Source organism: Podarcis liolepis (genome assembly GCF_965112155.1).
Source record: "Podarcis liolepis genome assembly, chromosome: 3".
Taxonomy (NCBI): domain Eukaryota; kingdom Metazoa; phylum Chordata; class Lepidosauria; order Squamata; family Lacertidae; genus Podarcis; species Podarcis liolepis.
Window position 1 is genome coordinate 99,884,559 of NC_139557.1, and position 27,254 is coordinate 99,911,812.

Consider the following 27,254-nt stretch of genomic DNA (forward strand, 5'->3'; position numbering starts at 1 on the left):
AAATTCATATATCTTAGTTTACTCCTGGTTTACTGCAGTCTTGGTGGAAGGCACTGTCAAGAGGAAAGTGCTGCTCAGGATATCATAAGAAGCAAGGCTAGAAGTAGTGAGGCATTGATCTCTGCCAAGCTCAGATCTAAGCCAAACAAGCACCTACACCTCCAAATTTCTGGAGCAGCAGAGATGTAGACTGTTGCTTCTTAATGCTATGCCACGTCTTGCTATGCTTCCTGTGCTGTACTGTGCAAGGCTTCCCCCTTTTGGACATCTTCCCACATGGCTGGTGTAAGATGCTGCTGCTGCATAACAACAAAAACAATACATTGATTGATTGATTGATTGATTGATTATTATTTATACCCCGCCCATCTGGCTGGGTTTCACCAACCACTCTGGGCGGCTCCCAACAGAATATTAAAAACAAGATAAATTGTTATCTTGATATCTGAAGAAGTGTACATGCACACGAAAGCTTATACCAAGAACAAACTTAGTTGGTCTCTATGGTGCTACTGGACAATTTTTTATATATTTTTTAATATATTTCGACTGCGTCAGACCAACACGGCTACCTACCTGAATCTAAAAGCAAGATAAAACATCAATCCTTAAAAACAGGGCTGCTTTCAGATGTCTTCTAAAAGTCAGATAGTTGTTTATTTCCTTGACATCTGAAGGGAGGGCGTTCCGCAAGGCAGTTGCCACTACCGAGAAGGCCCTCTGCCTGGTTCCCTGTAACCTCACTTTTCGCAGTGAGGGAACCACCAGAAGGCCCTTGGAGTTGCTTTTTGTGGTAAAACAAGTATTTTAAGGCTGCAGTCCTAAACACACTTAATAGGGAGTGAGCCCCACTCAAGTTGTTAGGACACCTTATCTTCATGACAACTTAACAAAATGATTTAACTATTTCAGTCTCTGCATCAGCACATTGTCAAAACTTGATGATTGCTCTAAAGTTATTTGGATGGTGCTATCATATAATAGTACTCCACATTGATATGTATCTTTCTTTTTTTAAACAACAACAGGAGCTAGAAGTGTGTACCATCAGTTATTCATGAGCAGCCTACTTATGGATTTGAAGTACAAGAAGCTCTTTGCTATCCGATTTGCAAGGGTGAGTAACTTTCTTAATGAAAATTGCTTTAGAATGCAAAGTGTGACTTTTCAGGTATTATTATTATTATTATTATTATTATTATTATTATTATTATTAATAATTACTTACACCCTGCCCACCTGGCTGGGGCTCCCAACAGAAAATTAAAAGCACAATAACACGTCAAACACTAAAAACTTCCCTAAACAGGACTGCCTTCAGATGTCTTCTAAAAGTCAGATAGTTGTTTATTTCTTGACATCTGATGGGAGGGTGTTTCACAGGGTGGGCGCCACTACCAAGAAGGCCTTCTGCCTGGTTCTCTGTAACCTCAATTCTCACAGGAAGGGAGCCGCCAGAAGGCCCTCACTGCTGGACCTCAGTGTCTGGGCTGAATGATGGGGGTGGAGACGCTGCTTCAGGTATACTGGGATGAGGCTTTTAGGGTTTTAAAAGTCAGCACCACATAGTGGAACACATAGATTGCTACACTAAATCAGGCATGGCCAAACTTGGCCCTCCAGCTGTTTTGGGACTACAGCTCCCATCATCCCTAGCTAACAGGGCCAGTCCCAAAACAGCTGAAGGGCCAAGTTTGGCCATGCCTGCACTAAATAGTAACAACCTGGTGCCAAAAGCTCCTTATGCATTTTGGAGTTCTGGGTTGTACATGGTATTCCTACATGCAAAAGGACTGCCTGATGACTTGATGTTTGGGAAGATCTGCATGTACTGTTTAGATGTGTGCACAAAGCTGGCCTCAATATTAAAGTCAATGTGGAAGCTTTGGATCACAGCCTAAATGTGGAAATGTATATTCCTATGTGATTTGGATGGCACATGTTACCACTTTTGCTGGATGTGCCTAACAATCCAAATAAAAAAGCAGTTAACCAAGGTTAAACCAGGCGTAATGGTGAACTCTGGCTTAATACAAGCCGGAATCATTGTGCTGAAACTGGCAAATGGCTTGGGGAAGGAGGAGCTCTCATTCCTCGCTAACTGTGGTTTATGACGCCTGAAAGATCGTCTGAAGAGGGCTGTTGTGTTGTGGAATGAAGTCAGGCGTCATTTTCGAATAACTTGGAGTAGTCAACCATGTAATCTGAAAAATAAGAATTATTCTTAAATATGACCTCTAAATATTGGCTAAACCCAATAGCATTTCCTTATGACGACTTCTAACTGACTTCCTTTTGCTGGACACAAGTAACTGTTGCTATAAATGTGCTTATTAATAGTCTGGTAAATTGTGATGATACTTCAAGTTTGTTTGCACTGCTTCTGCACAAATGCAGTTTTTACTACAAAATCTTCCCATTGACAGCTTTAAATTTAGTTAGAACATCTGGTCAGTGCAGATTAGAGGTGAATTTCCCCCTTGTTGTTTAGAATTATCGGCAGCTGCAGAGAGATTTTATGGAGGATGATCACGAGCGGCCAGTGTCGGTGACTGCTCTCTCTGTTCAGCTCTTCACTGTGCCTACTCTGGTGAGTAGCGGTTCCTTTTTTAAACTGATAGTTGGCACCCTTTGCCTTTTTTTGCCTCCTTCTTTAATAGAATTATGAGCGATTGCAGAATGATTATGTGAAAGATGACCACGACAGAGAGTACTCAATTGCTGACCTTTCGGTACAGATATTCACAGTGCCTTCACTTGTAAGTACTTAAATGCTGACTGAAACTCTCTTTGCCCCAACTCCCACTCAGATCTAACATTAATAATTTGTTATTGTTTTATACACAGGTAATCAGTCTTGCATAGTTTCATGGATAAAATACAGATCTCTACCCACTAGGAGATTACAGTCCAAAATAGGAAATGGAGGGGAAAGAGATTCCCTACTAGTACTTCTGTGATAGTATTAGATCACAAGACTCATTTATGTTAAATTAGTAACTAGAGTATAATAGTTTTATAGATGAATTCCTATCCCCAGAGGATCTGTGCTTTAAGGAATGGGCAAGACATTAGGTTGGTGCTTTAGTATACTTTTAATTCATACAAATTTTATTCGGTTGAGAACTTCAGTGACAGGTATGGCTGCAACAGTTTCTCCTTTTAGTAATGTACTGAGGAATTAGAAATATTAACATAATGAATGAATATACATGAAACATGCTTGTGTTGGAGGCATTTGGCAATAATAGGGAATATGATCTGACACTCTTTGAGACACATGTTAATGTCCTTTTTATATTTCAACTCTGTATCTCAGTCCAGTGAGGAGGTGGAATTGAATGAGGCAAAATTAGTTGTGCAAAGATCTCTGTATACCTGTAGGGCTCCAGTGCTATGCTTTTGAAATTAGATTAGGGTTACAGTGCCATAGAGATAGCATAATTATGGGTGTAGCTATTTAAGGTGACTGCTTGAAAATTTCCAGTGAAGATTATAAAGTTCTGAACATAGTATGAAGAAAATGTACTCCTTTTAATGAGAAAAGTATCTAATTATGGCTGTTAACTGATTCAGATATGTTAGACTGAATAAATATGGGTAATGTTTTGGTGTAAGGTTAAAGCCAACAGTTTATTTTGCCTCAGTTACTGAAACATTTTTTTTTTTTTGGTAAAAGATCCTATGTACATCTTGGCTGAGATTTAAATAGATTGTTATATTGCCCAAATTAGGTACCTTTTTACAGATCTGATTAAACCCAAGTGATGCAAAGCGGGTAATAGAGATTTAGAACAAAAAATCATGCCAATTGGTACTTCTATGACTCTCTTGTTTTCATATGAGCGATAGACAAAGCCCTGTCAGTGATTAAAAGTACAATTCCTAGCTATAGACATGGAGTTACCTTTATTTTATCCTTCAAGGATCAGAGGATTCTCAGGTGATCTCCCACCTAGTAACTGGCTTTCCTGCTCAGACTGCTTTTGCTACAGAAATAGGACTACCTTATATACACATAAAAACCATACACCTGAACATTCTTCTGTTAGTTGAGTCTCTTATCACTGTCATTAGCAGACACGATTGAAACAAACCTTTAAATATCTATTTTGACATAGGCTCGAATGTTAATAATAGAGGAGAACCTCATGACTACTATCATCTCAACATTTATGGACCACTTAAGACATCGAGATATACAGGGCAGATTTCAGTTCGAACGGTACACTGCGCTACAGGCTTTCAAATTCAGACGAGTCCAAAGCCTGATTCTGGATTTAAAGTGAGTGTTTTATACGTAATCAGACAAAAATATTTTTACATGTATAGCCCAAAATCAGATTGAAAACTTATTTCTGCTGTACTTCAGGTATGTGTTGATAAGCAAACCGGTTGAGTGGTCTGATGATCTGAGGCAAAAATTTCTAGATGGTTTTGACGTCTTCTTGGAGTTACTGAAGTGTATGCAGGTAGGTGGTTTCTTCTTCTTAAGGTACTTATATTTATCAAGGAATAACAAATGAGATGGTATAGGTGACTCTTCATATTACTGTTAATAGATTGCTAGGCTTTCGAAATCTATTTTTTACAGTTGCCCCAATTTCAGTAGAGCTAAATATTTCTACAGTTCCGTCTGTAGGCAATCACTAGGCAAGCTTTGCTGAGTCTCAGTACTGACCCTACCCTGTTGCTTTGATGCTTCTCTTCTAAATGATTTGGCTTTTTCCTATTTCTGAAGGGCATGGATCCAATAACCCGCCAAGTTGGGCAGCATATCGAAATGGAACCAGAGTGGGAAGCAGCATTCACGTTGCAGATGAAATTAACCCATGTCATCTCAATGATGCAGGACTGGTGCGCTTTAGATGTAAGTTGTACCTCCTTCAGATGTGTTTGGATTAATATGAATGAATAAAATAGCTGCATTTTCTTAAGGTTCTTGTATACAGTGGTACCTCGCAAGACGAAAAGAATCCGTTCTGTGATTCTCTTCGTCTAGCGGTTTTTTCGTCTTGCGAAGCAAGCCCATTGACGGATTAGCGGATTAGCGCTATTAGCGGCTTTTAGTGGCTTATCTGCTGATCGGATCAGCTGATAAGCGGCTTAGCGGCTTAGAAAAAAGGGGGGGGGGGAAACCAGCAGGAACTCGCAAGACATTGTTGTCTTGCGAAGCAAGCCCATAGGAGATTCGTTTTGCGAAGCACCTCCAAAACGGAAAACTCTTTCGTCTAGCAAGTTTTCCGTCTTGCGAGGCATTCATCTTGCGGGGCACCACTGTATAAATAAACAGTGTGGTGTGCATCAGTGAAACCAAACTGCTTTAACCATTGGGATCTCCAACGTTGTGCACGTTTTTCAGGTAATGATTATTGGAATAGACCAGATTGTAGACTTCATGTTGCAAAAAGAACTGAGACTTGGACTAGTACTTTATATCTCAAGGGGTAGAAGGAAGGGGGATATATATAAACATGAGAATTATCTGTTGCCATCTTGGTTTGAACCATTTTTCCCCTGTACTTAATCTAAAAAGGAGGACTGATCATAACAATGCCCATAATTTTGCAGCTTCTCCTGTGAATAAGAAATGATAAAATACTTTGAATCTAGTTGCCTTTCTCTTTGGTCAGGACTTCCCATTGCTCCACCTGACAAGATGAGGGCATAGATGGCAAATACCCATATCTTGCAGATAGTTCCCTTTTTTGGGCTCAGAGCCCAGCACTTCAAGGATAACATCAAAGCGAGCCAATTAGCTTATATCAAAGCAAGTGAAAATAAACGCATATGATCTCATTGCTACAACCACCACCAATTAATTGTGGGGTTATCTTGACTACCAAGATGGCGTCTGCAGAGTTTCTGGAACACTTCACCTTTGGTTCAACGCAATTACTTTTTTTTTAAGTGCACTGAGTATTGGTGTAAAGATGCATGCTAATGAAAGCTTTAATTTTAATATCTATTTAGGACCTTTCTTTTCTCACTCTTTAGACTGAAGATTCTCTTGAGTAGCTAATAATAGTTTAAATACTGAATAACTGAACTGTAACAAGAGAAATAAACAGAGCAGCTGAAGTATCTCAGAACCAAGCCATACAATTTTCAAAGCATAAAAATTGAAATGGCCTGGGGGAATAAAAAAGGGAGTATTCCAAAGTTAGGGTACTACAACAGAAAGGATTCTGTCTTGGGTTGCCACCTTCCTTAGCTCCTGTGGGTGGGGAACATGAAGAAGGGCTTCTGAGGAGGATCTTAATATCAATTGCCCTACTACAAAACCATTTAGGGTTTTAAATTGGTGGTATGGAAAGGAAGATTGATAAAATACAAGATTCCCTTCTGCAAGCAAAACGCCTCTTTCACATGTGGAAAGGCTTCTTTTAAACTTAGTGGAAGAGCATTTTATGCATGAAATGAACTGAAATACACAGATGTTTTTCTGCTTGCACTGGTTTACACAATACCCCATGTTTGAAATGTAGTTCCATAATCCCTTTGCTTACTATTACACAGCTCCAGATACCTTTTCATGTAACGTCTTCACAGAATTATTCTGAGTAAACTCATTCCACACATCATACTTTTTTGTATTCAACCAAATAAACTGGGGCTAGGTTTTATCTTGGTACATCCTTAATGTGTATATTTTAATAATAATGCTGTAACTTTATGTAGATGAGCTGTGCTTTCTTTGAATAGATTCAATCTTTTTTATAGGAGAAAGTGCTTATTGAAGCATATAAGAAAAGTTTGACCACATTGATGCAATGCCACAGCGGTTTTACTGATGGAGAGCAACCGATTGACCTCAACATGTGTGGACACTCAGTTGAGACTATCAGATACTGTGTTTCTCAGGAAAAAGTTAGCATTCATCTCCCTGTTTCTCGTTTACTTGCAGGTAAGGACTACATATTTGGTTGGTTTTGTGCTGGATTGTTTTTAAAGCAGTTTATACAAGCTCACTCAAAGATTAGATATTTTCCTAAACTTTTGTTTGTTTGCTGACTCCTGTCATCATGATTTCTCCATAGTCATATGAACTCTAGACCCCTGCTTTATTTATTTTTTTATGTGCACTACAAGATTATGATATAAACCTGCAATCTGCATGAAACAACTTCATGTTTGTGGATATTTCCAAACTCGACTATCACTAATATCTGCACAAGGTTACTTTTATTTGGTGCATATTATCTTTGGAAATGAACCAGATCATGACAAATAAGTTAACTTGTATTATACCATTGGATTTGTTTGTTTGTTTCATTAATTAACAGGACTTGTATACTGCTCAACCAGTTTATATAAAATATAGCCTCTAACCAGTTTATATAAAATATAGATTAAAGATACTGATAAAACCAGATGTTAGATATAAACTGACCTAAAAAATTCAATAATATAAATAAAGTATGACACACACATATACATATACAGTTACATATTAAAAGACATCAAATGCTCAAATGTCAAAAGTTTTTAGCATAGGGTTGCCATTCATCCGGAATTTCCCAGACATAGCTGGAATACAGCAATTGGAAGCAGTGTCCGGGCGGAAATTGCTGGGAAATCCGGACATATGGCAACCCGTGTCGGATGTCTAGATTTTGGCAAATTTTCTTAAAAATAGCTCAAAAACATCATTTTTGTCCGGATTTCCACTTTTTGAAATATGGCAACTCTATTTTAGCAGGCAGCAAAAACAAAACAGTGAAGTTGCCTGCCCTGTATCAATGGGCAGGGGGCTCCAGAATGTAGGTTGTGCCACACTGAGATTGATTTCTTTCATGTGTGGAATAAGCATTATATGACACATGTAAGAGGCTGTTAAGTTTATGACCCAACAGGCTCCATTGGTCTCCAAAGGTGGGCAATCCAAATGGGCTCACTAACAATAGCCTGACAATGACAAGGGGTTATCCCTGCATTAAATACTATTATCTGAAGTATAGCAGAAAGGCTTCCATTTGAGCAACAGTGCTTTCCCTCTTGCCCTTTTGGCTCTGTGGAGCTTGCAAGACCCTCCAGAACAACTTGTGGTAGGAAGAGGGTGGGGTGACCACTCCAGAGCGTGACTTTGAAGTCCTAGATATCAGAGTTAGAAACTGTATTTCCTAGTAAAGCTCTAGTTCTTTTCAGCTTTGCTTGACAACCTCAGTAGGTCCCAGAGTGGCAAAAAATTGCAAAAAATATTCTTCCCTTTTTTGTCTTTTGTCAATATAGGTTTGCATGTGCTTCTGAGCAAAAGTGAAGTGGCATACAAATTTCCAGAACAGCTTCCAATGGTGAGTGATATTTAGATAAATGTATCTCTAAGGTTCAGATTTTAAAAATAAATAAAATTGCTTTGAGTACAAAAAAGAAGTGTTGCTGGTAATGGTGAAGAAACGGAGCAGTGTTTGAGAAAAGTTGCTTTAGCTGTTGGTTAAATACTTACTTCCAGAACCACAACTGCCAGAATGCCTTTGGAGTAGCCTAGCATTCAGTGCACTGGTGGAGGGTTATATGGAGATCAGTATTGTTATTTGGGAGACTGGAGTGATCTACAGCAAATGGTAGGTAAGGCCTGGTGAAATGAGATAGTGTTAAAGCATGTTTTGTTGCCTTAAATCTGGTTAAGATCCCAAGGATACAGTGAATATATGGTGCTGAATTCCACCTCTGGAGCAGTTTATAGGGTGGTATCAGTGGGTGATACCCTCCAGAGAGCTGGAGGGGATGACTATGACTGTGTTTGCACATAACACAAAACCAGGGGTAGTCAACATGGTTCCTTGCTGGTGTTGCTGAACCCCTCTTTCTGTCAACTCTCATCCTTGACCCATATAAGCTGTTGTTGATGGAAGTTGTAGTCCAACAGCATGTGGAGGTCCACAGGTTTAGTGCTATATGCCTTAGCTGGTATAAGCTCAAGCAAGGCTTGTACTCTCACACTCCCGCTTCCATTTGGATGACTGGGAGGATAAATTCTGCAGCGTTCAGTTTCTTCTAAGCTCTGCTTGTGATTATGTGTGACCCAGAGATTGCAGTTCATAATAAAACTTTGAATTTGGCTTGTTGGGAAAATAATTTGTCATTTGAAATGACTAGCCATCCCTGCATTGCGGGGGGGTGGGGTGGGGGTTTGCACCAGAAGAGCTTTCGGGTCCCTTCCAACTCTTCAATTCTATGATTCTAAGATTAGGGAGAAATGAAGCTAAATGGTGCAAATGGTACCCTCCTGGCCACTAGTTTTGTACAAACACCTGCAGTTTTTTCCCCAAGAGGTAGAATGGGCTTTCTTTCTATTTATAAATATATTTCAGGGCCCTCACCAAACATGATGACTGTCTAAAGCTTTTTCTCTTGTGTTCTGTTCACTTAATGCAGAGTGAACTTAGTCCACCTATGCTAATAGAACATCCCCTGCGATGTCTCGTTCTATGTGCTCAAGTACATGCTGGGATGTGGAGGCGGAATGGGTTCTCACTTGTTAACCAAGTAAGTATTGAACATTTATTTGCCCCTCTTTCTGTATATCTCTGAGAGTCACGGGGCAATTTGAGATACTATTGCATAAGGAGTTAATTGTCCTAGATCAGTAGCTTACAGCATAGCTTTGTGTTATGCTTCCTAGAGAGATAAAGACATTGGGGGGGGGGACTGTGTGCTCCCATTTTTTCCCTGGGTCTTCAAATATTTCTGTCCTCGTATGGTTGCTAAACATGTTTACCAAGAAGCAAGTCAATCTGAACTTGTGATTTCTTGTTCCACCCTGTATGTACAATGAACAAGAAAGTTAAAGTTCTATGTTCCTGTAAACTGTCATGCAAGATCTGTTTATGTATATAAACATTGCAAATAGATATAATCATTTTTCATCCTAAGGGTGTGTTTTTTTTTAAAGTAGTAAAATACTAAATAAGCTGCAGGCAACTTATGCTAGACCCACAAGTTCCTGATCAGCAAGTTGGGAATGCAGCAAACATTGGCATGCCCAGACGCGATTTCTGGTATCTGTGCGTGTGCAGATGCGATTTCCGGCGCCGCTCAGCAAGTTGCCGCACTGCACCGGTTTAGCGCAGCACGCGGGGGACTTGCCAAGTGGGCGGCTCGGTTCAGGGGCGGCTTGTGGGCTGGTAAAACGGTCTTTGTGGGCCGCATCCAGCCCATGGGGCACACGTTGCCGACCCCTGCTTTAAACCATGGCTTGTATCTACGGTAATTACAAGATGAGATTTACGAAAATTGGAAGTAAACCCAGCAGAAGTTCTTCTCCCAGCTGTGTGGCAGAAGGAGAGGGGAGGTTGGGGTGAGCATGAAAGGCTTTATTCAGGTTCATTCTGGTTATGCATATCTCTTTCTGATCCGTATCTTGTATTTCATATGAATTACCTATTCAGTTATGAAAAACTTATCTTTGCTTCTCCACAGATATACTACTATCATAATGTGAAATGCAGAAGAGAGATGTTTGACAAAGATATAGTGATGCTTCAGGTAACATTAATGTCATTTTGATGTATGTGTGCTCTTTCCTGTTGCCTGAATATGGTTGTTTAAAGAACCCTGAGATGTCACTATCCTGATTGCTTTCTTTAGAAAGGTGGTTTCTTAGGCTTCTTTCTCTTATTTTCATATTTGTTTTGAGATGTTTAGAAAATAATTTATTATTTAGGTTCTGTTTAGGTGGCTGCAGGATCCCCAGTATCATAGTGTTTTATGCCTAGATGCATATTTTGTTTCTCTACTTGGTTTCAAACTCAGCGTGTCCTGAACCTGAGGCTTGATGCTTCAGTAAAAATCCTCACATACCTGTATGTAAGAGGTGTATGGTTTTCTGCGACTTCTCCTCTTGCTTGCACCTACATCTAAAATCCATTTGCACACTTTGGAGAAGTCTCTCATTGTATTTTCAGCTAAGGGAGCTGCCATGTTTGGGTTATGAACGTATTGTATATGAAAAAAATTATAAACAGAACCAGTAATAAGCGAAACTACAAAATTTTGAAAAGGCATTTAACAATGTTGCTACTTATTCTTAAAATGGACAAAAATAAAAAGGGCTGTTTTGTTAAATCCTGTGTTGCTTCCTAGGCAAAGTCTAATGAAGATTTGCGTTCATAAATTAAGGAATATTTCCAGCATTGCATAGTTTGTCACACTATAGTATCCATGTTTCCAAAACAAGCATGGAAAGCTTATTTTTAAAAGGCAGAAACATTTCTTATTTTCACCTAGTCAGTGTAATAAATACCTTTAAAATTTCATTAGACAGGTGCATCCATGATGGATCCAAATCACTTCCTGATGATAATGTTGAGTCGCTTTGAACTTTATCAGATATTTAGTACTCCAGATTATGGCAAAAGATTCAGTTCTGAAAACTCCAATAAGGTAAGCTATGAGCTGTTGAAAGTTATGCATCATTTTTTTAACAACAAATGCTGCAAATGGATTACTGTACATTAGACTTATTTTATAATAAGAAATCTATAGCATATTTGTAAAAGTTTTCCTCATACAATGACTGCATTCACACATAATGCTATACTGCGGTTTGTTAAACAAACCACAAGTTCTGCTATAGACAAGCAAACCAACTGTGACTGGTTTCTCCAAAGCTTGGTTTCTTTTCCATCTCTTCTTGCCTCGTGCTTCTATAGCTTGACACATGTCTGGAGTGGTATAACCAAGCGAAGTTTGATTAAGCAAGACTGTTCCATTCAGACATAGAGTCAAATCATAGTGCGTATGGTTTTGTGTCATGCTTACCAGAAAATGAACTATGGTTAGTCTGCTGGTCTGGGTTTGGATGTTCAGACGAACTATACTTTGCCTATACAGTCACGGCTGAATATTCTGTGTAAACCAGGCCACTGAATATATTTTTCCTTTTCTTTCAGGATGTGGTTCAACAAAATAATACACTTATTGAAGAAATGTTGTACCTAATTATAATTATTGTTGGTAAGTTTGTTGTCTATTTCAGTTTATGTGTTATGGATTGAATGGGTTTGGAAACCAGGAGTGTGCACTGACCACAAAATAATGGTTTGGATCCCAATTCAGCCCTTCAGAAATCATTTTGCCTTAACCTGAAGAAATTTGTAGCTGGCCAGTTCAGCTAAGTTCCACCAGAGACCTACTCCATTCCTCTGCTGTTCACTAGTGGGAAATGAAAAAATGGCTTTCACTTCTTTCTATTTAACAGAACTAGGTGAAATTTACAGGCACCCTCCAGAGAATATGATACCCACTGAATTACAGGAAATAGGTTTAGGAGCTTTCATGTTGGGTACTATAAAAAAATATTATGAAAATGTCTTAACTGTTTTTGGGTGGAATTGAAAGAAATTTGTAGACACGTCACCCATTTAGAAGGCAAATATTGTGCCAAACTTCATAAGCTCAGCTGAAGAAGTTTACTTGCAGGGGTAGCCATTACAGTTTTAGGGTATGCAAAAAAACCCCACACCCCTAACTTAACCTTCCCTAGTGGTTTGTGGGCAATTGCTCTAAAAATTGGAGACCCAGGGGAAGTGTCCTTTGGTAAGATGAATGTCAAATTGGAGACAATTAGCTCCAAGGACTTCTGTGCTAGGCATCTTTTTTAAAGTAGATTTGGCAATGGGAAGAACTAAAAGGGGTTTGCTTTCTGGGTAAATAATTCCTTCTGATTACAAGCCTGATGTGTCAGTCACTATGGAGCACTCCCTTGGTGTTCTTCACCACTGTGGTGTTTGCTCTGTCATCAGCCCACCCTGTCAGTATGGTAAGCTTAGATACATTGCTTTTGCTTTCAGCAAGCCCTTGTCTGCAGCATTTTTCAATGTCTGGATTGCCATGGCACACCAGCCGTGCTTTCTTTTCTTCTGTGCATAATCTCCATAGTGGCTTAATGTGTCTTTATCCAGCCAGGCAGAAAACATAATATATGAATGATTAATAAAAGGAATTGATCCCTGTTTGCTGTAATTATGGATTTATTTTGCAGGAGAGAGATTTATCCCTGGTGTTGGACAAGTCACTGCTACAGATGAAATCAAGAGGGAGATCATCCATCAACTGAGCATCAGACCCATGGCACACAGTGAATTAGTAAAAGCATTGCCTGAAGATGTAAGAATCACTAAAAATACATTCAATGCAGTGGATGAAAGAACTTTTGGAATTGTGATTGGCTTCTGTGGAGATGGGAGGAGAGGTTCAGTTTTCATGGCAGGCGTAGAGAAAATTGTTCTTATGGGGCACAATATCTTTCCAGCCAATAGGCTTTGTGTTCCTCTTTGACTCTTTCCTACAATTTAATGCTTCCTAGAAATCTGTCAATACTGTATGTTAAACTTTCTTAGCAACTTGAAGTCATTTTGCTGCCGTTGGGAGTGCAGACGTGGTGAGAGAGCTTCCAGCGCTGTGAGGGGAAAATGGATGTTTGGTGAGGGGTGTGTGCAGAAACATGGATAGAGCTAGTCGTCAAATTGTTTTGTATCTGCATTGCTGCATCCTAACAGGTTAATATATATAGCGGTGAGCTATAGCCGCTGTGAAAGGTCAAACAACAGGAAAGTGGGCAACCAGAGCAGAAATTATGGTATCCCACCACATTTGCAAGTTAGGATAGAGAGCATGATCCTGAGATAGGACCAAAGTATCCTTTCAGATTGATAAATTTTGATGATGATTATAGATATACCAGTGTTCTAGTGGAAATAGTTGGGAAGTAGTTGCTAGTCATAGGCATATCCAGTGATTTTCTGTTCCTTTTTTAAATTATTCAGGAGAACAAGGAGACTGGAATGGAAAGTGTGATCGAAGCAGTTGCCTGTTTCAAGTAATGTCCTCTCTGCAATCGTCTTTCTAAATGTGTAAAATAACAACAAAGCATAGCCTTCTTGTTTGTTTGTTTTTTCAGTTTCTTCATAATGAGTTACCAGGATGGGTTACACAATTTACAAATACATCATGATGCAACAGATTGCTTAAGGCTATTCTTAACTGCATTCATAAGACAGTAAATTCTTTGAATGAACTGTTCACAGCATACATACTGGCAAATCTGACAAGGTGTATAGGAACACTGTTTGCCAAAAGTAGTTGTTGACAAACAAACCCTTCTTTTTAAAAAAAAAAAATAACGTATATACAGATTTGTGAAAGAAAGGTGACATCCAACATAGCCACAGATACTATCTGCTCCCACCTCAGGGTTTCTCTTTCTGGCAGGTTGGGGTTTCCCTTGAACATATTTTGGGGGTGAATGAGGGCTGGGGAAGGGAGATGAGAAACTAACAGCAGAAGCAGATTTTAATTATACAAGCAAGTGGGCATCAATGGATTTTGCTAAAAAAAATACATACAAAAAAGGGTGTGCCATGTTAGCCTTTTGCAGGAAAAATTAAAATTAAAAGCTAACCAATTAATTATGGTCTAAACTTTTGTGGATTAAAATCCATGTCATCAGATGCACTATTCTTCTGATGACGTGGACCTCTAATCCTCAAAGGTTTTTGCCATAATAAGTTTGTTCATTTTTAAGATGCTACAGGACTCTTTGTTATATAGAAGGAAATAAAAAGCAAGAAGGAAGGAAGGAAGGAAGGAAGGAAGGAGTACTGTAAAGGGAAACAATAGCTGTCTCTCTTCTTGCCTACACACCTACCAGAAAAAAATTGTATATGAATCCCTTAAGAGAGTACTACTGTTGCTTCTAGTTCAGTAGTTAAAAGGATAAAGCAAGGCCTGAATAGGCTAGTATCCCTCGTTCTTGAGTTTTCAAAGGGCTTGCTATTTCATATACATGGAACCTTTTTAGAAGCAATGTTCAGTTATTAAGGTGTGAATTCTAAGTGTTCTGTTTGTGTTTTAGGAAGCCAGGACTAACAGGCAGAGGATTGTATGAGCTGAAACCAGAATGTGCTAAATACTTCAATTTATATTTCTATCATTTTTCAAGGGCAGAGCAATCCAAGGTAACAATGAAATATAAATAAATTGTAACATTCTCCGCCTGAGCCTTTCAACCAGCTGTATTGCCCTCTTTCTCATTCAGTTCCTCCTAGCATGCTAAGTCTACCTAACTCCTTAATGAAGTTCCTTTGCCTATGTGATGCTTTTGCCCAATCCTCCTTTGTTTTTCTTATTACCCCTTCCATCCCATTTCCTTCAGACTTCTCCATTTAACTGGAAAAGGGAATTGAAAATATAAAGGTGTGGGTTGGAAAACCCAGCCCACGCAAGCACTTTTGGATTCCTGTTGATCCATCTGATATGACCAAATAATCTGATATTGTTTGATCTGCCAGTGGCCTGGCATTGAGTTTTGGCTGAACCACATTTCTGTTACCAGGAAAACCTTGAAAGTAATACTGGGAAATATCAAAAGATAAAGCTTCTTGCATTACCTATCACTACTTCTTGGAATTCATGCCGGGCAACAAAATGTAAAAACCCGGATGTAAACAGGCCTGCTACAAAAATAAACAAAACTGGTTACAAATCAGTCTTTTATAACCATGAAGCCTGAGTCAGAGCTGCAGGATTATTGTAGCACTCAATGTAATGCAGAAAAATAGAAGAGGACAGTAAATGGCAGTGTCTGTTAATTTTGCAGAAATAATATTGTTGCCTTGAGCGTTTGGAAAATTAAAAATAAACATATTTCTTTTTTTTATAAGGCGGAGGAAGCCCAAAGGAAAATAAGGCGACAAAACCGGGAAGATACAGGTACCTGTCTTGCTAGTGTATGAGGGTATCCTCAGTTGTCTCTGCTTTTTAAAATGTCATCAAAAATTAAGTTGGCGCTGACCTTAATTCAAGATATAAGAAATTTGCAACAATGTACATTCTTGGGGGGGGGGGGGAGTTTGAAATTTTCTTCCTGCTTGTAACGGATTATAGAAAATGAAGGCTATGGAAAGACTTCCCTTGAGATTTGCAAAAACAAATACTGCACACCAGAATGGTGTGGCTGCTCCTTCATACTTAGAGCCTTTGCTGTCCAGTATTGTTTGAATAGTTGAAATCCCATGAAGTTCCTGTGTTAGTTCCACCAGCCCTTATAAGAAATGGAGAGGTGACATGGAAACATTGCATATGATCTGTGCCGCATGATTTCATTCATCGGCAGTTCTTAGGAATAGCATAGGATCCGGATATGGGAGAATGACAACATAACTGCTTTGATTCTCTAAGATCAGATAGGCTGCAGTCTTATACCCACTTACCTGAGAGTAAACCCTACTAAACTCAGTGAGTAGATGTTATTGAAAGAACAAAAACTCCCAATGTCTTTTTGTCATCTTGAAAGGCTCCATGACATATTCTTAAATATTTCATACACATTTCAAAGTTTGCTGCAGCAGGGCTATACAATATTTTATTCATTTATTTCTATTTCAGCTCTCCCACCTCCTGTTCTACCTCCATTCTGCCCTCTGTTTGAAAGCCTGATCAATATTCTGCAGTGTGATGTCATGTTGTGCATTATGAGGACGATACTGCAATGGGCAGTAGAGCATAATGGTTATGCCTGGTCGGAGTCCATGCTTCAAAGGGTGTGTTTCAGCTTTAAACTCCAGCTGTTGTTAATTCACTTATAAATATTAGCAAATTGTATAGAAAGCTTTTTCTAGAAATACAAACTCTAAGCGTGTTCATTTTTTGCTTAGGTTCTGCACTTGACAGGAATGGCCCTTCAAGAAGAAAAACAACACATTGAGAATGCTGATGAAGATAATGTAATAACATTTACTTTCAGTCAGAAGATCTCAAGTAGGTTGATAGTTGTATAGGCATTGCAAACTTTGATTTTTCCCATAGTACCTCCGTTTATGCTCTTCTAAAATAATTGCGTCTGAAAAACTATTTATTAAACACGCTACTGGAACTAACATTAATTCTGCAGTACTTTAAGAAAATGCATACTTACTATTTCACTAGTACAAAAGTGAACAAGAATAATATGTCTGTTTTTTCATGTGTTGTGACAGAAGCATTGGCTGTGTTTGTATGCAGCAATGAGCCAGATTTTCTGGCTTATCATGGTTTTCTGTACATGAACAGTGGGCTCCTGTTGGCTGCCCGATTGCTTCACTTGTCCCCTGATGTGAACAAGGTAAACAAACCAGGGTTTTCCATTTCATCCAAACTGGGATGTAATGCTGTTCCCTAACAAGCCACCAGACAACCTTGAATCATAGTTTGTTGGCCTGCTGATTGTACAGTGGTGCCCCGCAAGACGAATGCCTCGCAAGACGGAAAACTCGCTAGACGAAAGAGTTTTCCGTTTTGGAGGTGCTTCGCAAAACGAATCTCCTATGGGCTTGCTTCGCAAGACGACAATGCCTTGCGAGTTCCTGCGGGGTTTTTTTCCTCCCCCCCTTTTTTCTAAGCCGCTAAGCCGCTTATCAGCTGATCTGATCAGCAGATAAGCCGCTAAAAGCCGCTAATAGCGCTAATCCACTAATCCGTCAATGGGCTTGCTTCGCAAGACGAAAAAACCGCTAGACGAAGAGAATCACAGAACGGATTCTTTTCGTCTTGCGAGGCACCACTGTAGTTTGCTAGGGAGCAACAAACCATTATTTCCTCTGGCAAAATTGGAAGCCAAGGCTTCTGGGTTTGTTTATCTTGCTCTTATAGGAAGAAATGAAGCAGGAATGATCAGGTCACAGGCACCAACAAGCCACTCACTGACAGCAAACCACAATATTATGCAAATGGGGCCCTTATGTTTATTACCATCCTTAATTTGTCCTTCTGCCAGTTTGACATCAAAGGCAACTTGTAGGTACCAGACCTGTAAAACTAAAACACAAGAATGAAATTATACAAAGCACAGCATCTTATTGTATACGGTGGTACCTTGGTTTACGAACTTAATCCACTCTGTAAGTCCATTCTTAAACCAAAACCGTTCTTAAACCGAGGCGTGCTTTCTGTAATGCAGCCTCCTGCTGCCAGTGCCCTTCCACCGTTCGAATACCATTCTTAGACCAAGGTAAAGTTCTCAAACCAAGACACTATTTCCGGTTTTGTGGAGTTTGTAAACCAAATCGTTCTTAAGCTGGACTGTTCTTAAACCAAGGTACCACTGTATATGAATTCTTATTTCCTTTTAGGTAAAATTTAGTGTAATGTGAGCGGAAAATCTGTTTAGGAGGGATCCCTATCCTTCGAGAGCAAATTTTGAGGGCACATGGGAGGCGAGGGAAGGTGAAGTCCCATTGTGTAAGAGGAAATCCATTCTGCTCACAGATGGACAAATTTGGATACACCCCTTTGTCTTTATGCCCAAGGGATGCTTTATACACTGTTGGTTTTTAATAAGGAAACCTATTTTTTGTATGCTTCTGATAAATATGGCACTATATTTGACTCAGGCACATAAATCAGGAATAGGTTGTCTGTGGCTCCCTGTGTAAAATGTACGTTTGCCTCTGTGTAATGTTTGAAATGGTCTTCAGTTCCTCTGCTCTAATATTGATTAGATTAACTATTGATAAATTTTGCAATTCAATGTGTGTGTGGGGGGGGGGGAGCTTGAATGAAGGGGAAATGCACCACTTTCCCTGGGATAGGATTTAAAAACAACATGTATCCTGCATGTTCTGCTATACTGAATTTAAGCTAACACGATGGAGTCAAACAAATAGAGCAAATGTGTATAGTAATAGTGTTGTTGTTTCCTCTTACCCTTGTTTGAAACAGGGCCTGGTGAGACACCCCGCAATTCCCCAAGTATATTAGCAATGCTAGAAACTTTGCAAAATGCACCGCACCTGGAAGTCCACAAAGATATGATCAGATGGATACTGAAGGTAAATTGTGCTCCATCTTTATGAGTAACAGGAAGGTTACAATATTTAAATTGCAAACAATATGAATTTCCTTGTTCCAGACTTTTAATGCTGTTAAGAAGCTCAGAGAGAGATCTTCTGCAAGTCCTGTATCGGAGACAGAGGGAAATATTATGGAAGAGGTAAAAATAAAACCATTGAGTACTTAACCTAGTAGTGACCATTCATTAAATACACTTATATCTTAACAGATAGATTTAGGGGAATTTGTAGTGGGGGGAGGAGTTTATGTTACCCATGTTGATGGGAAACCTGTGCCCTAAGGGCCTGATCGGCAGTAGTAGTAAGTGGGGCAGCTGTTGCCTAGCAGGAGAGAAAGAGGGAGGGAAATGTCCAATGCTCCTGGTGCATTCGCACCGCACCAACCTTGCCACTGCCTTGCCCCTACACCTCCTGATAAGCAGAAGCAACACAGGCAACGGGGTCAGATGAACACCACCACCCTGGCAACTGTAACTGCTAGTTAGGCCTGGCACAGATACATATTTGGCTCATGAGGCCATTTCTCATAAACCACATCCACGTATCCCACAGTTGGCATGATATTTGACATCAGGTGTGGGGCAAGTACAGAAAATTTGGCTTATTTTGCGTGGGGTTTTTTTTAATGTCAAGACACTCGTAAATTGTGAAATCCATGCATAAACGATCGGTTAAAATCAGCTGTGTTTGTTAACGTAACAACTCTGTAGAGCACACGAGATAAAGAAAAGGCCGAGAGAAAGAGAAAAGCCGAGATTGCCAGGCTGCGCAGAGAGAAGATCATGGCACAGATGTCTGAGATGCAGCGACACTTCATTGATGAGAACAAAGAGCTCTTCCAGCAGACTATGGATGAACTTGAAACTTCTACCTCCAGAGTGCATGATAATAGGTAAGATGAAAGTGACAAGTAGTGTCTCTCCCTTTGTAGTAGACACTTCACTTTGACATTGTGCAACGGCATTTTCACTCCAGCCGGTGTTTATAATTTCTTAAGCTTGGATCCTAAGAATGCCATGTGCAAACAGAAGAGTTTCCAATCCAGTGGAGGAGGATGCTGGAAGAAGGACAAGAGAGGAGGGAGCCCTTAAACATCCACAATCACTTCTACCAAAATAATATGGGATGTGCTTGTGTATGCTATGTGCTTTGAATCTAAACACTTTCAAGAGTGCTGCTTTTAACTGTGACACTATGGAGAGCTCCTTAGATTTATTTATTTTTTTAAAAATGTAGGACTCTTCTTAAAGTTTTCTTAAGGCATATGCTGCATCATATCCAAATTAAAATGTTTGCATTGGCAGCTGCATACGATGAACTGAACTGTTGCCTTAGTTTGGAAAACATTCCAGTGAAATACTTACTAATATCATTTGATTCTAGTCCTTCAGTTTCAGATACCAAGCTTACAGCTTTGGGTCCTGAGCAAACTAAAGTGACTGCACAGAGGCAAGTTGTTACCTGTATCTTATGCCAAGAAGAACAGGAGGTTAAGGTGGATAACAGAGCCATGGTGCTGGCAGCATTTGTTCAAAGATCGACAGTCTTGTCTAAAAACAGAAGTAAAGTGATTCCAGATCCTGGTAAGTAGAGGCAATATTGTGATACTGGATATCCATCTTTGTCGTTGTGTGTGATTTCGGTAGGTCTCCTAGAATTGAATAATAACTAGGAAGATTCTGTTCAATGTATGTATTTATATACTGTAGTTTTAATTCTATTAATGTTTAATTGTTTTTAATAGATGTTTTTTCTATGCTTTTGGTGATTCTTGCTTTTATCTGTAAGCCACATCAGGGGAAAAGGCAGGGTGTAAATAAATATATCATCATCATAATCAAATATTTAAAATTACCCTGGTTCTAGCTTAATACATAGGTCTTGGACCACCAGGATTTTCTCAGTGGCTGAGTCTAGTGCATGTGTATTAGCCATGAGCTACATGGGAAATAAATTTTAAATAATTCTTTGATTTAAGATGTTAATTCCTTAATAATTTAAAAGTATTTTCAAAATCGATGTGAGTAAAATTTGCAGTTTTTCCTTCTAATATTTTTCTTAAAATGTCTTTACATGCAGAAAAATATGATCCATTGTTCATGCACCCGGACCTGTCATGTGGAACATACACTGGTAGCTGTGGACACATTATGCATGCCCACTGTTGGCAAAGGTAACTTTCATTTTAAACATTTAAGAGATGTCAATTTAGCGCAGTTTTGCTCTGTGGTCTGATGCACTTGACTAAGTATTCATGTACAGCCACTCAAGTAATTCATGATGTCCCTGCCTGAGAAGTTGATCCCCCTTTTGATCATCTTCCAAAGTCCATGGCTGCATGTTACAGGCCTCATAATGTTTTGGCTCTACGTATAGTGCATATCTGCAGACTGATCAGAAGGTCAGGTGAAGATTAGGGTCACTTTGGGCAGCAGACTGCCTACCTGTTAATGGGGCAGAGAAGAATTTTGAGACACTGGTTTTATTTTGTAACAAATCTCTAACAGGAACAAAGCTTAGGAGCAAGAATTGGATGAAGGGAAGAAAAGGAAATTGACTGAACAATCTGACAGCAAATACCTTTTACCTATAACCATCCCCACACCAGAAGAATGTTTAAATTTTCTTCGTACAAAAATGTTTCTGTAGTAAACTCCATTTTGTCTCTATATATTTTAACATTTTGAAGACAAATGTAAAGCATGGCTGAGAGAACACTACATTATTTTTAAAAATGCTGCAACTTCACTGTTCATTAGCCCGAAATAAATTGAGTTGCTGCAGTCTTGCATAAGAAAAATTAAATTAGGTAAAGAACATTTGCACTTACTATTTCCTTTATTCCTCTAACCTTGGTGAAAATAAACTTATGTGTTTTATCATCATTCTTCCCAAGGATGTATGCATTCCCCAAGCATATACTAATGTTAGGTTATGTATGCCCAGCTGTTTTTGACCTTGCTCATTGAGCTTATTTCTAAAGATGTGCCCAGATGGAAAGGTTTCGTTGCAGTGAATTCCCATTTTGAGACATGCTTCCTGCTGGTGAAACTATTCTTGTATTGAAGTGTCCCATAATTGAGAGGTTCTGTATGCTGCATTTGGCTGGCCAGTACTGCAAACCTTCTAAGAAGGACTTGACACGCTGGAGAAGATGTCTATTGTGTTGATGAAGGCAGCAACGTAGCGTTCAGTGGTATCTTGTGGAATTCATTTTGCAAAGCTTTAACTTATGCTGCTCTCCAAAGGTATTTTGACGCCGTACAAGCAAAAGAGCAAAGGCGACAACAAAGATTACGTGTGCACACAAGTTACGATGTAGAAAATGGTGAATTCCTTTGTCCCCTTTGTGAATGTTTAAGCAACACGGTCATCCCTCTACTTCCTCCCCCAAGGAGTTTGTTTAACAGGTCAGTTACCCTTTCTTAGCTACTCTGTTGGTTTGATTAAAAAAACCTAGCGCTTCTTTCCTGAAGGATGGGGGGACCACCCAGAACTGATTTTGAGGATCGGTCCCAAGAGCTGCAGGAAAGGAGGGGCGTGTATAGAGGGAAAAATCACCTCTGTTAGTGGATGCTGCTTGTTTGTTCAAAAGATCTGGTGCAAGGGCACAAATTGGATGCAACTCTGGAGAGTGCCTGATAGATGCTGGCTGTGTGCTGTGTTCTCTTTAATGTTGGGGAAACATCAGGTATTCTTAATTTGACATCACAACTTATTAAAGATTTTTGTGTGGTTATGAAATGCTTAGTAGTCTTGAAATCATTCAGTAGTCTTAACAATCCTAGGCCAATCATCCTGGCAATCTTACTCTCCTTTGAGGAGTATAGTTACAAGGGAATTAGCAGATAGGTATAGAAATGTATGTGTATAAATGTATGTGCATATGTATACATTTATATAAAAATAATATGTAAACAGCAAAGCCAAAGAGGGTATCATTTGGCGTTGATGCCTGCTTTTTATTGTTTTTGTCTGTGTTATAGTAGCCTTGTATTTTTAACTTATTAACTTCTGGGCTGTGTTACATTTTAACATGTGTAGTGGGAGAAAACAGACTGTATTGATTGGAGACTAGATGGGTAGATTGAAGCCTGCGGACACATTCGAGTTCAAGAGTTTTGTGATGAAGTGCTGCTGCAATTGTCAGAACTATTAAGCCATGAAGTTGTGTCGGTGTTGCCAGCAGAATACTTCTGCTCCCACAACTGGACTTCCCCTTCCTTTCCTTTCCCCAGGATTCCCCACTCCATGCACTCTCAAAACCTGCCCCAGAGGGTTGGGGAAGACTGTGAAGCAGATTCTGGCAACACACAGGGACTGCAGCAGGGAGGAGAGGGAGGAGAAGTCCCATTGCATTAGCACAACTCCCTTTACACAGCTTTGGGATGCAACCATATATATTTAGAAGCCTATTTTATTTTAAAAGCATTTTATCTTAATGTTTAAAAAATGTTGTCCATTAAGGGCAACATTAATGCTTTATGTTGTCACAGATTACTGTGATATCTCTTAACATACGTAGTCCTAACGTATCATTGGTGCTCTGTTGTAAAAGTTGTGCATGCTTTCAGCTTGTTTTGGTTTGCCCTAGCAAAAGCTGCAAAAGATTGGCAAAGCAAAGTCACACGTGGCAAAACCTTAGCGCTGATAGGTAAACATCAGTAATCATATGCTTAATAGGTCAGAAAGCTGCATTAAAAGATTTGCTGTGCCAGAGTAGAATCCGTCACACTCGCCCTCTAATCCTCATGACATAGTTGTTCTTTTTCTTCTTCTGTTGAATGCTGGCTTCTGCATGATGGCCACAGGAAATACTTTTGGAGAAACTGAGACTAAGTCTCCTATAACACAGACAAAAACAAATCCATTTGATTTCTGATAGTAATTGTGGCGATCACACAGGGTCCCCGGACGTTTAACGGTCTATTGATCCCTGTGCCACCACTGTGCTCGCTTCCCCACTGCCACCAACCCGTTACTCTCTGGTAAAACACTGAGTCCAGACAGTTGTTAAAAGTGAACTAAAAAACAAGTTTATTTTACAAGCATTAACAAGTTTATGGTTTCTCAGATAATATTCCTGTCAGTATCTTAACTTTAGTTTCTTTACCGGACTATACCATCCTAATACCTTCTGCCTGTTTATCTCAACTGTTTGACTGACTCCTCTTAACAAATTCTCTCACTCTCTCACACCAGACTAGCCCAACCCACAGACATATCTTCTCTGTCTCTTCTAACTCCAGACTGTCTTCTCAACCATCCTAACTCTAACTCTCTCTCCAAAAAACCCCTCTGTGCTTAAACCTTATGCACAGTTAACTCTGCCCCTTGGGTTCTCATTGGTTAGTCATTTTACAATTAGTTAACCTTTCCTTATGAACCCAGTATGATGTCACACACCTAGGAGGGCAAACGCCACAGGAATCCATTGTCTTTGCTGCCTCCAAGTCTGTGATACAACATGTTTAACAACCAGTAGTGGTGGTTCAGAGAAAAAACAAAATGGGTTAGATTCAGACCTGCTGTGACTTGGAACTAGCAGATACACCCACTGGAGAAAGGAGAGGAGCATTTGATTTTATTTTTGCTATTCCCTTTCCTGCACCACCTTCCATCTTGTTCCATAGTATGGGACCCATCTGCAGGAAGCATGGGGGTCTTCGGGCAAAGGGGGAATTGGCAAAAATCAACCCCTCTTTCTCTCCTGCCCATGGAAGCATCCATTTAGCAGAGTTCTTCTTCATGCAACTATAGATCCAACCCAATATATTTATAAATGCTAGTATTAATTTATACTGGTATATGAAAGCCTGCAGTGGTCATTTCACAGAATCACAGAATCATAGGTGGAAAGGATGCGAAGGGTCTTCTAGTCCAGCCCTCTCCAATGCAGGAATGTCAGCTAAAGCACCCATGGCTGATGGCCAGCCATCCTGTGCTTAAAAACTTCCAAGGAAGGAAAGTCCACGACCTTCTGATGGAGTCTGTTGCATCGGCAAGTTCTTCCTGATGTTTAGTCAGAATCTCCTTTCTTGTAACTTGAATACTCCATTGATTCGGGTCCTACCCTCCGGAGCAGGAGAAAACAAGCTTGCTCAGTCTCCTCTTCTCGAGGCTAAAAACATACCCAATTCCATCAGCTGTTCCTCATAATGCTTGGTTTCAGACCATTGATTTCCTACCACTGGTTGCATTGTGTCTCTTGTTCACCCTCTAGCAGAGTTATGCAAGAGCATGATAGAAAAACAATTCAGGAAACTGGCTTTGGTAGGGAAAGGAATGGACGTGCATTGCCTCTCTCTTTCTGTCCCAGAGTTCTTGAATTGGTGAGGAAATCACCTGTAGGAATGCCCTGCTCATATAGGAATGCTGCACAAGGCCTGCATTCCTGATGTCGGACTTGGGGGACTGTTGTATCATTTATGTAAAAATATGACTTGAAAACACATATGTATATGTTTGTTCTTGACAGGTTAGATTTTTCAAGTCAACAAAATCTTGCTCAGTGGATAAGAACAATATCTCAGCAAATCAAAGCATTGTGTATGCTTCGAGATCAGGAAAGTGCTAGTAAGTGAATTCTGCTTACATTATCACACTTCTCAGGAAAAGGTGGTGAAAAATAGTGTGTTTGCTGTTCAGGTTCAAGGGATTTTTCCTTTTGGGTGTCTAATTGGCAATGAGACTGTTCTGATGGTCTCTCTGTTGGCAAGAGTGCTTTTTTTTCTACAGTTTGTAGAGTGCAGACATCATGAACAATAGTATTAACATGACAGTAATGTATCATTTGCTTACCTTTCAGGTAAACCTACTTGTAGTAGCTCAGAAAAAATGGATGAACTGCAACTACCTGAAGGGTTTAGACCAGAGTTCCAACCAAAGTATGTATCAGTTTATTAATAATGAACTTCAAATTGTCCTGCTACCAATTTAAATACACTTTGTTCAGCACTAGCAGGCCAGGGGCATGTAAGAACTCTTTTATAAGCTACAAGACAAAATATACACATTTTGGCATTTTTAATTATAAAATGCATGTGGTGTTCATAACATTTACAGAAGCCAAATGGATATGATGTGAGTTTCTTGACTTGTCTTTTATTTTAGGATGAGCAACTGTGGTTGAAAAAAAAAAGCAAAACATCCAGACACTGGGTGATATCCGGTGTTAGTCATACTCAAAGTAGATTATTTTATTTTCAGTGGGTATATTCTGTGTATGCCTGACATGGGATATCACCCAATGTTGTGTGTATGCAGAAGGAGACTCAGTTCAGAATCCTGATACTTAGATTTGCAATAAATCTAAATACAGTGGTGCCTCGCAAGACGAAAATAATCCGTTCCGCGAGTCTCTTCGTCTAGCGGTTTTTTTGTCTTGCAAAGCAACCCTATTAGCGGATTAGCGCTATTAGCGGTTTAGCGGCTATTAAAGGCTTAGCGGCTTAGCGGCTAAAAGGCTATTAGCGGCTTAGCGGCTTAGAAAAGGGGGGGGCGAAAAAAATCGCAAGACTCGCAAGACGTTTTCATCTTGCGAAGCAAGCCCATAGGGAAATTCGTCTTGTGATGCGCATTGAAAAACGGAAAACCCTTTCGTCTAGTGGGTTTTTCGTCTTGCGAGGCATTCGTCTTGCGGGGCACCACTGTATTGATTTAAGTTCAGGCCAAAAATAGTGGAGAATGATAAAAGCACTCTGGAATACTTTGCAAAGGTTTTCAGTTGGTTGTAAACCTAGGTCCAACAGTTGAGGATAACTTATCATTAAGGATGTTTAGTTTTACTTTACATAAATGAATAAAATTGCCATCTAACAACAACAACAACAAAAATTAGCAAAAAGAGCATAGCCAAGATTACTCCAGATTATAAATTAATTGTCCTCATCCCTTTTGGCACAACAGTATCACCAAATCAATGGACTTTTGCAGTATTTATTCACAGTGAATACAGTGAGCAAGAGGTGTTCTGAAAAATGCTGTTTAAAACCTTCCTAAACTCTGAGATCCAAATAAACAAGGATGGCAGATAATGTAAAGGGCACATTAGCTGGGACAGACTCTGTGTCTAGGGCATGCTTGACCTTTTAGACTAGGAATGTATTCCAGCCAATGTGTAGCTTCTCAAAATCATGCTTTAAACTTGTAGTTAATAGTATGTGTTCTTCACATATTTAAGGAATCCGTATTCTGAAAGCATTAAGGAAATGCTGAAAACATTTGGCACTGCAACATACAAAGTGGGCCTGAAGGTTCACCCCAACGAAGACGATCTACGTGTACCTATAATGTGCTGGGGCAGTTGTGCATATACAATACAAACAATAGGTAACAAATTTACCATTCGTTAAAATGTCGGCGCTCAGGGGAGCAAGATCCATTTAGGTGTTCTGCTACTCTCACTTAACTTATTATTTTTGC

The 27,254-nt window shown here is 39.5% G+C and overlaps 1 protein-coding gene and 1 long non-coding RNA gene across 4 annotated transcripts in view; one reads left to right on the forward strand and one right to left on the reverse strand.

Annotated features, from left to right (window-relative positions):
• UBR2 (ubiquitin protein ligase E3 component n-recognin 2) overlaps nt 1-27,254 on the forward strand; it is a 55,341-nt gene that overhangs the window by 15,723 nt on the left and 12,364 nt on the right. The window contains exons 10-35 of one of the 3 annotated variants that reach the window (XR_014523524.1): nt 1,029-1,117; nt 2,661-2,759; nt 4,122-4,285; nt 4,373-4,472; nt 4,742-4,870; nt 6,724-6,907; nt 8,233-8,294; nt 9,379-9,489; nt 10,423-10,488; nt 11,263-11,385; nt 11,895-11,958; nt 12,986-13,110; nt 13,770-13,822; nt 14,858-14,960; nt 15,666-15,714; nt 16,390-16,544; nt 16,659-16,761; nt 18,700-18,809; nt 18,890-18,970; nt 19,541-19,722; nt 20,222-20,413; nt 20,910-21,003; nt 22,079-22,240; nt 25,309-25,406; nt 25,639-25,717; nt 27,013-27,161. Coding sequence is in view for 2 of the 3 variants with exons in the window: in XM_083494035.1 (XP_083350161.1) it covers nt 1,029-1,117; nt 2,492-2,590; nt 4,122-4,285; nt 4,373-4,472; nt 4,742-4,870; nt 6,724-6,907; nt 8,233-8,294; nt 9,379-9,489; nt 10,423-10,488; nt 11,263-11,385; nt 11,895-11,958; nt 12,986-13,110; nt 13,770-13,822; nt 14,858-14,960; nt 15,666-15,714; nt 16,390-16,544; nt 16,659-16,761; nt 18,700-18,809; nt 18,890-18,970; nt 19,541-19,722; nt 20,214-20,413; nt 20,910-21,003; nt 22,079-22,240; nt 25,309-25,406; nt 25,639-25,717; nt 27,013-27,161 (2,934 nt within the window). In the remaining variant the exon portion in view is untranslated. Of the gene's footprint in view, nt 1-1,028; nt 1,118-2,491; nt 2,591-2,660; nt 2,760-4,121; nt 4,286-4,372; nt 4,473-4,741; nt 4,871-6,723; nt 6,908-8,232; nt 8,295-9,378; nt 9,490-10,422; nt 10,489-11,262; nt 11,386-11,894; nt 11,959-12,985; nt 13,111-13,769; nt 13,823-14,857; nt 14,961-15,665; nt 15,715-16,389; nt 16,545-16,658; nt 16,762-18,699; nt 18,810-18,889; nt 18,971-19,540; nt 19,723-20,213; nt 20,414-20,909; nt 21,004-22,078; nt 22,241-25,308; nt 25,407-25,638; nt 25,718-27,012; nt 27,162-27,254 lie in introns of all 3 variants that reach the window. The other 2 variants (XM_083494035.1, XM_083494034.1) reach the window with 2 other exon arrangements.
• LOC310702919 lies at nt 23,841-27,013 on the reverse strand. Its single transcript, XR_014523791.1, has 2 exons — nt 26,478-27,013; nt 23,841-26,141 (listed from the first exon to the last, which is right to left on the reverse strand). It is a non-coding gene; the product is annotated as an uncharacterized lncRNA (long non-coding RNA).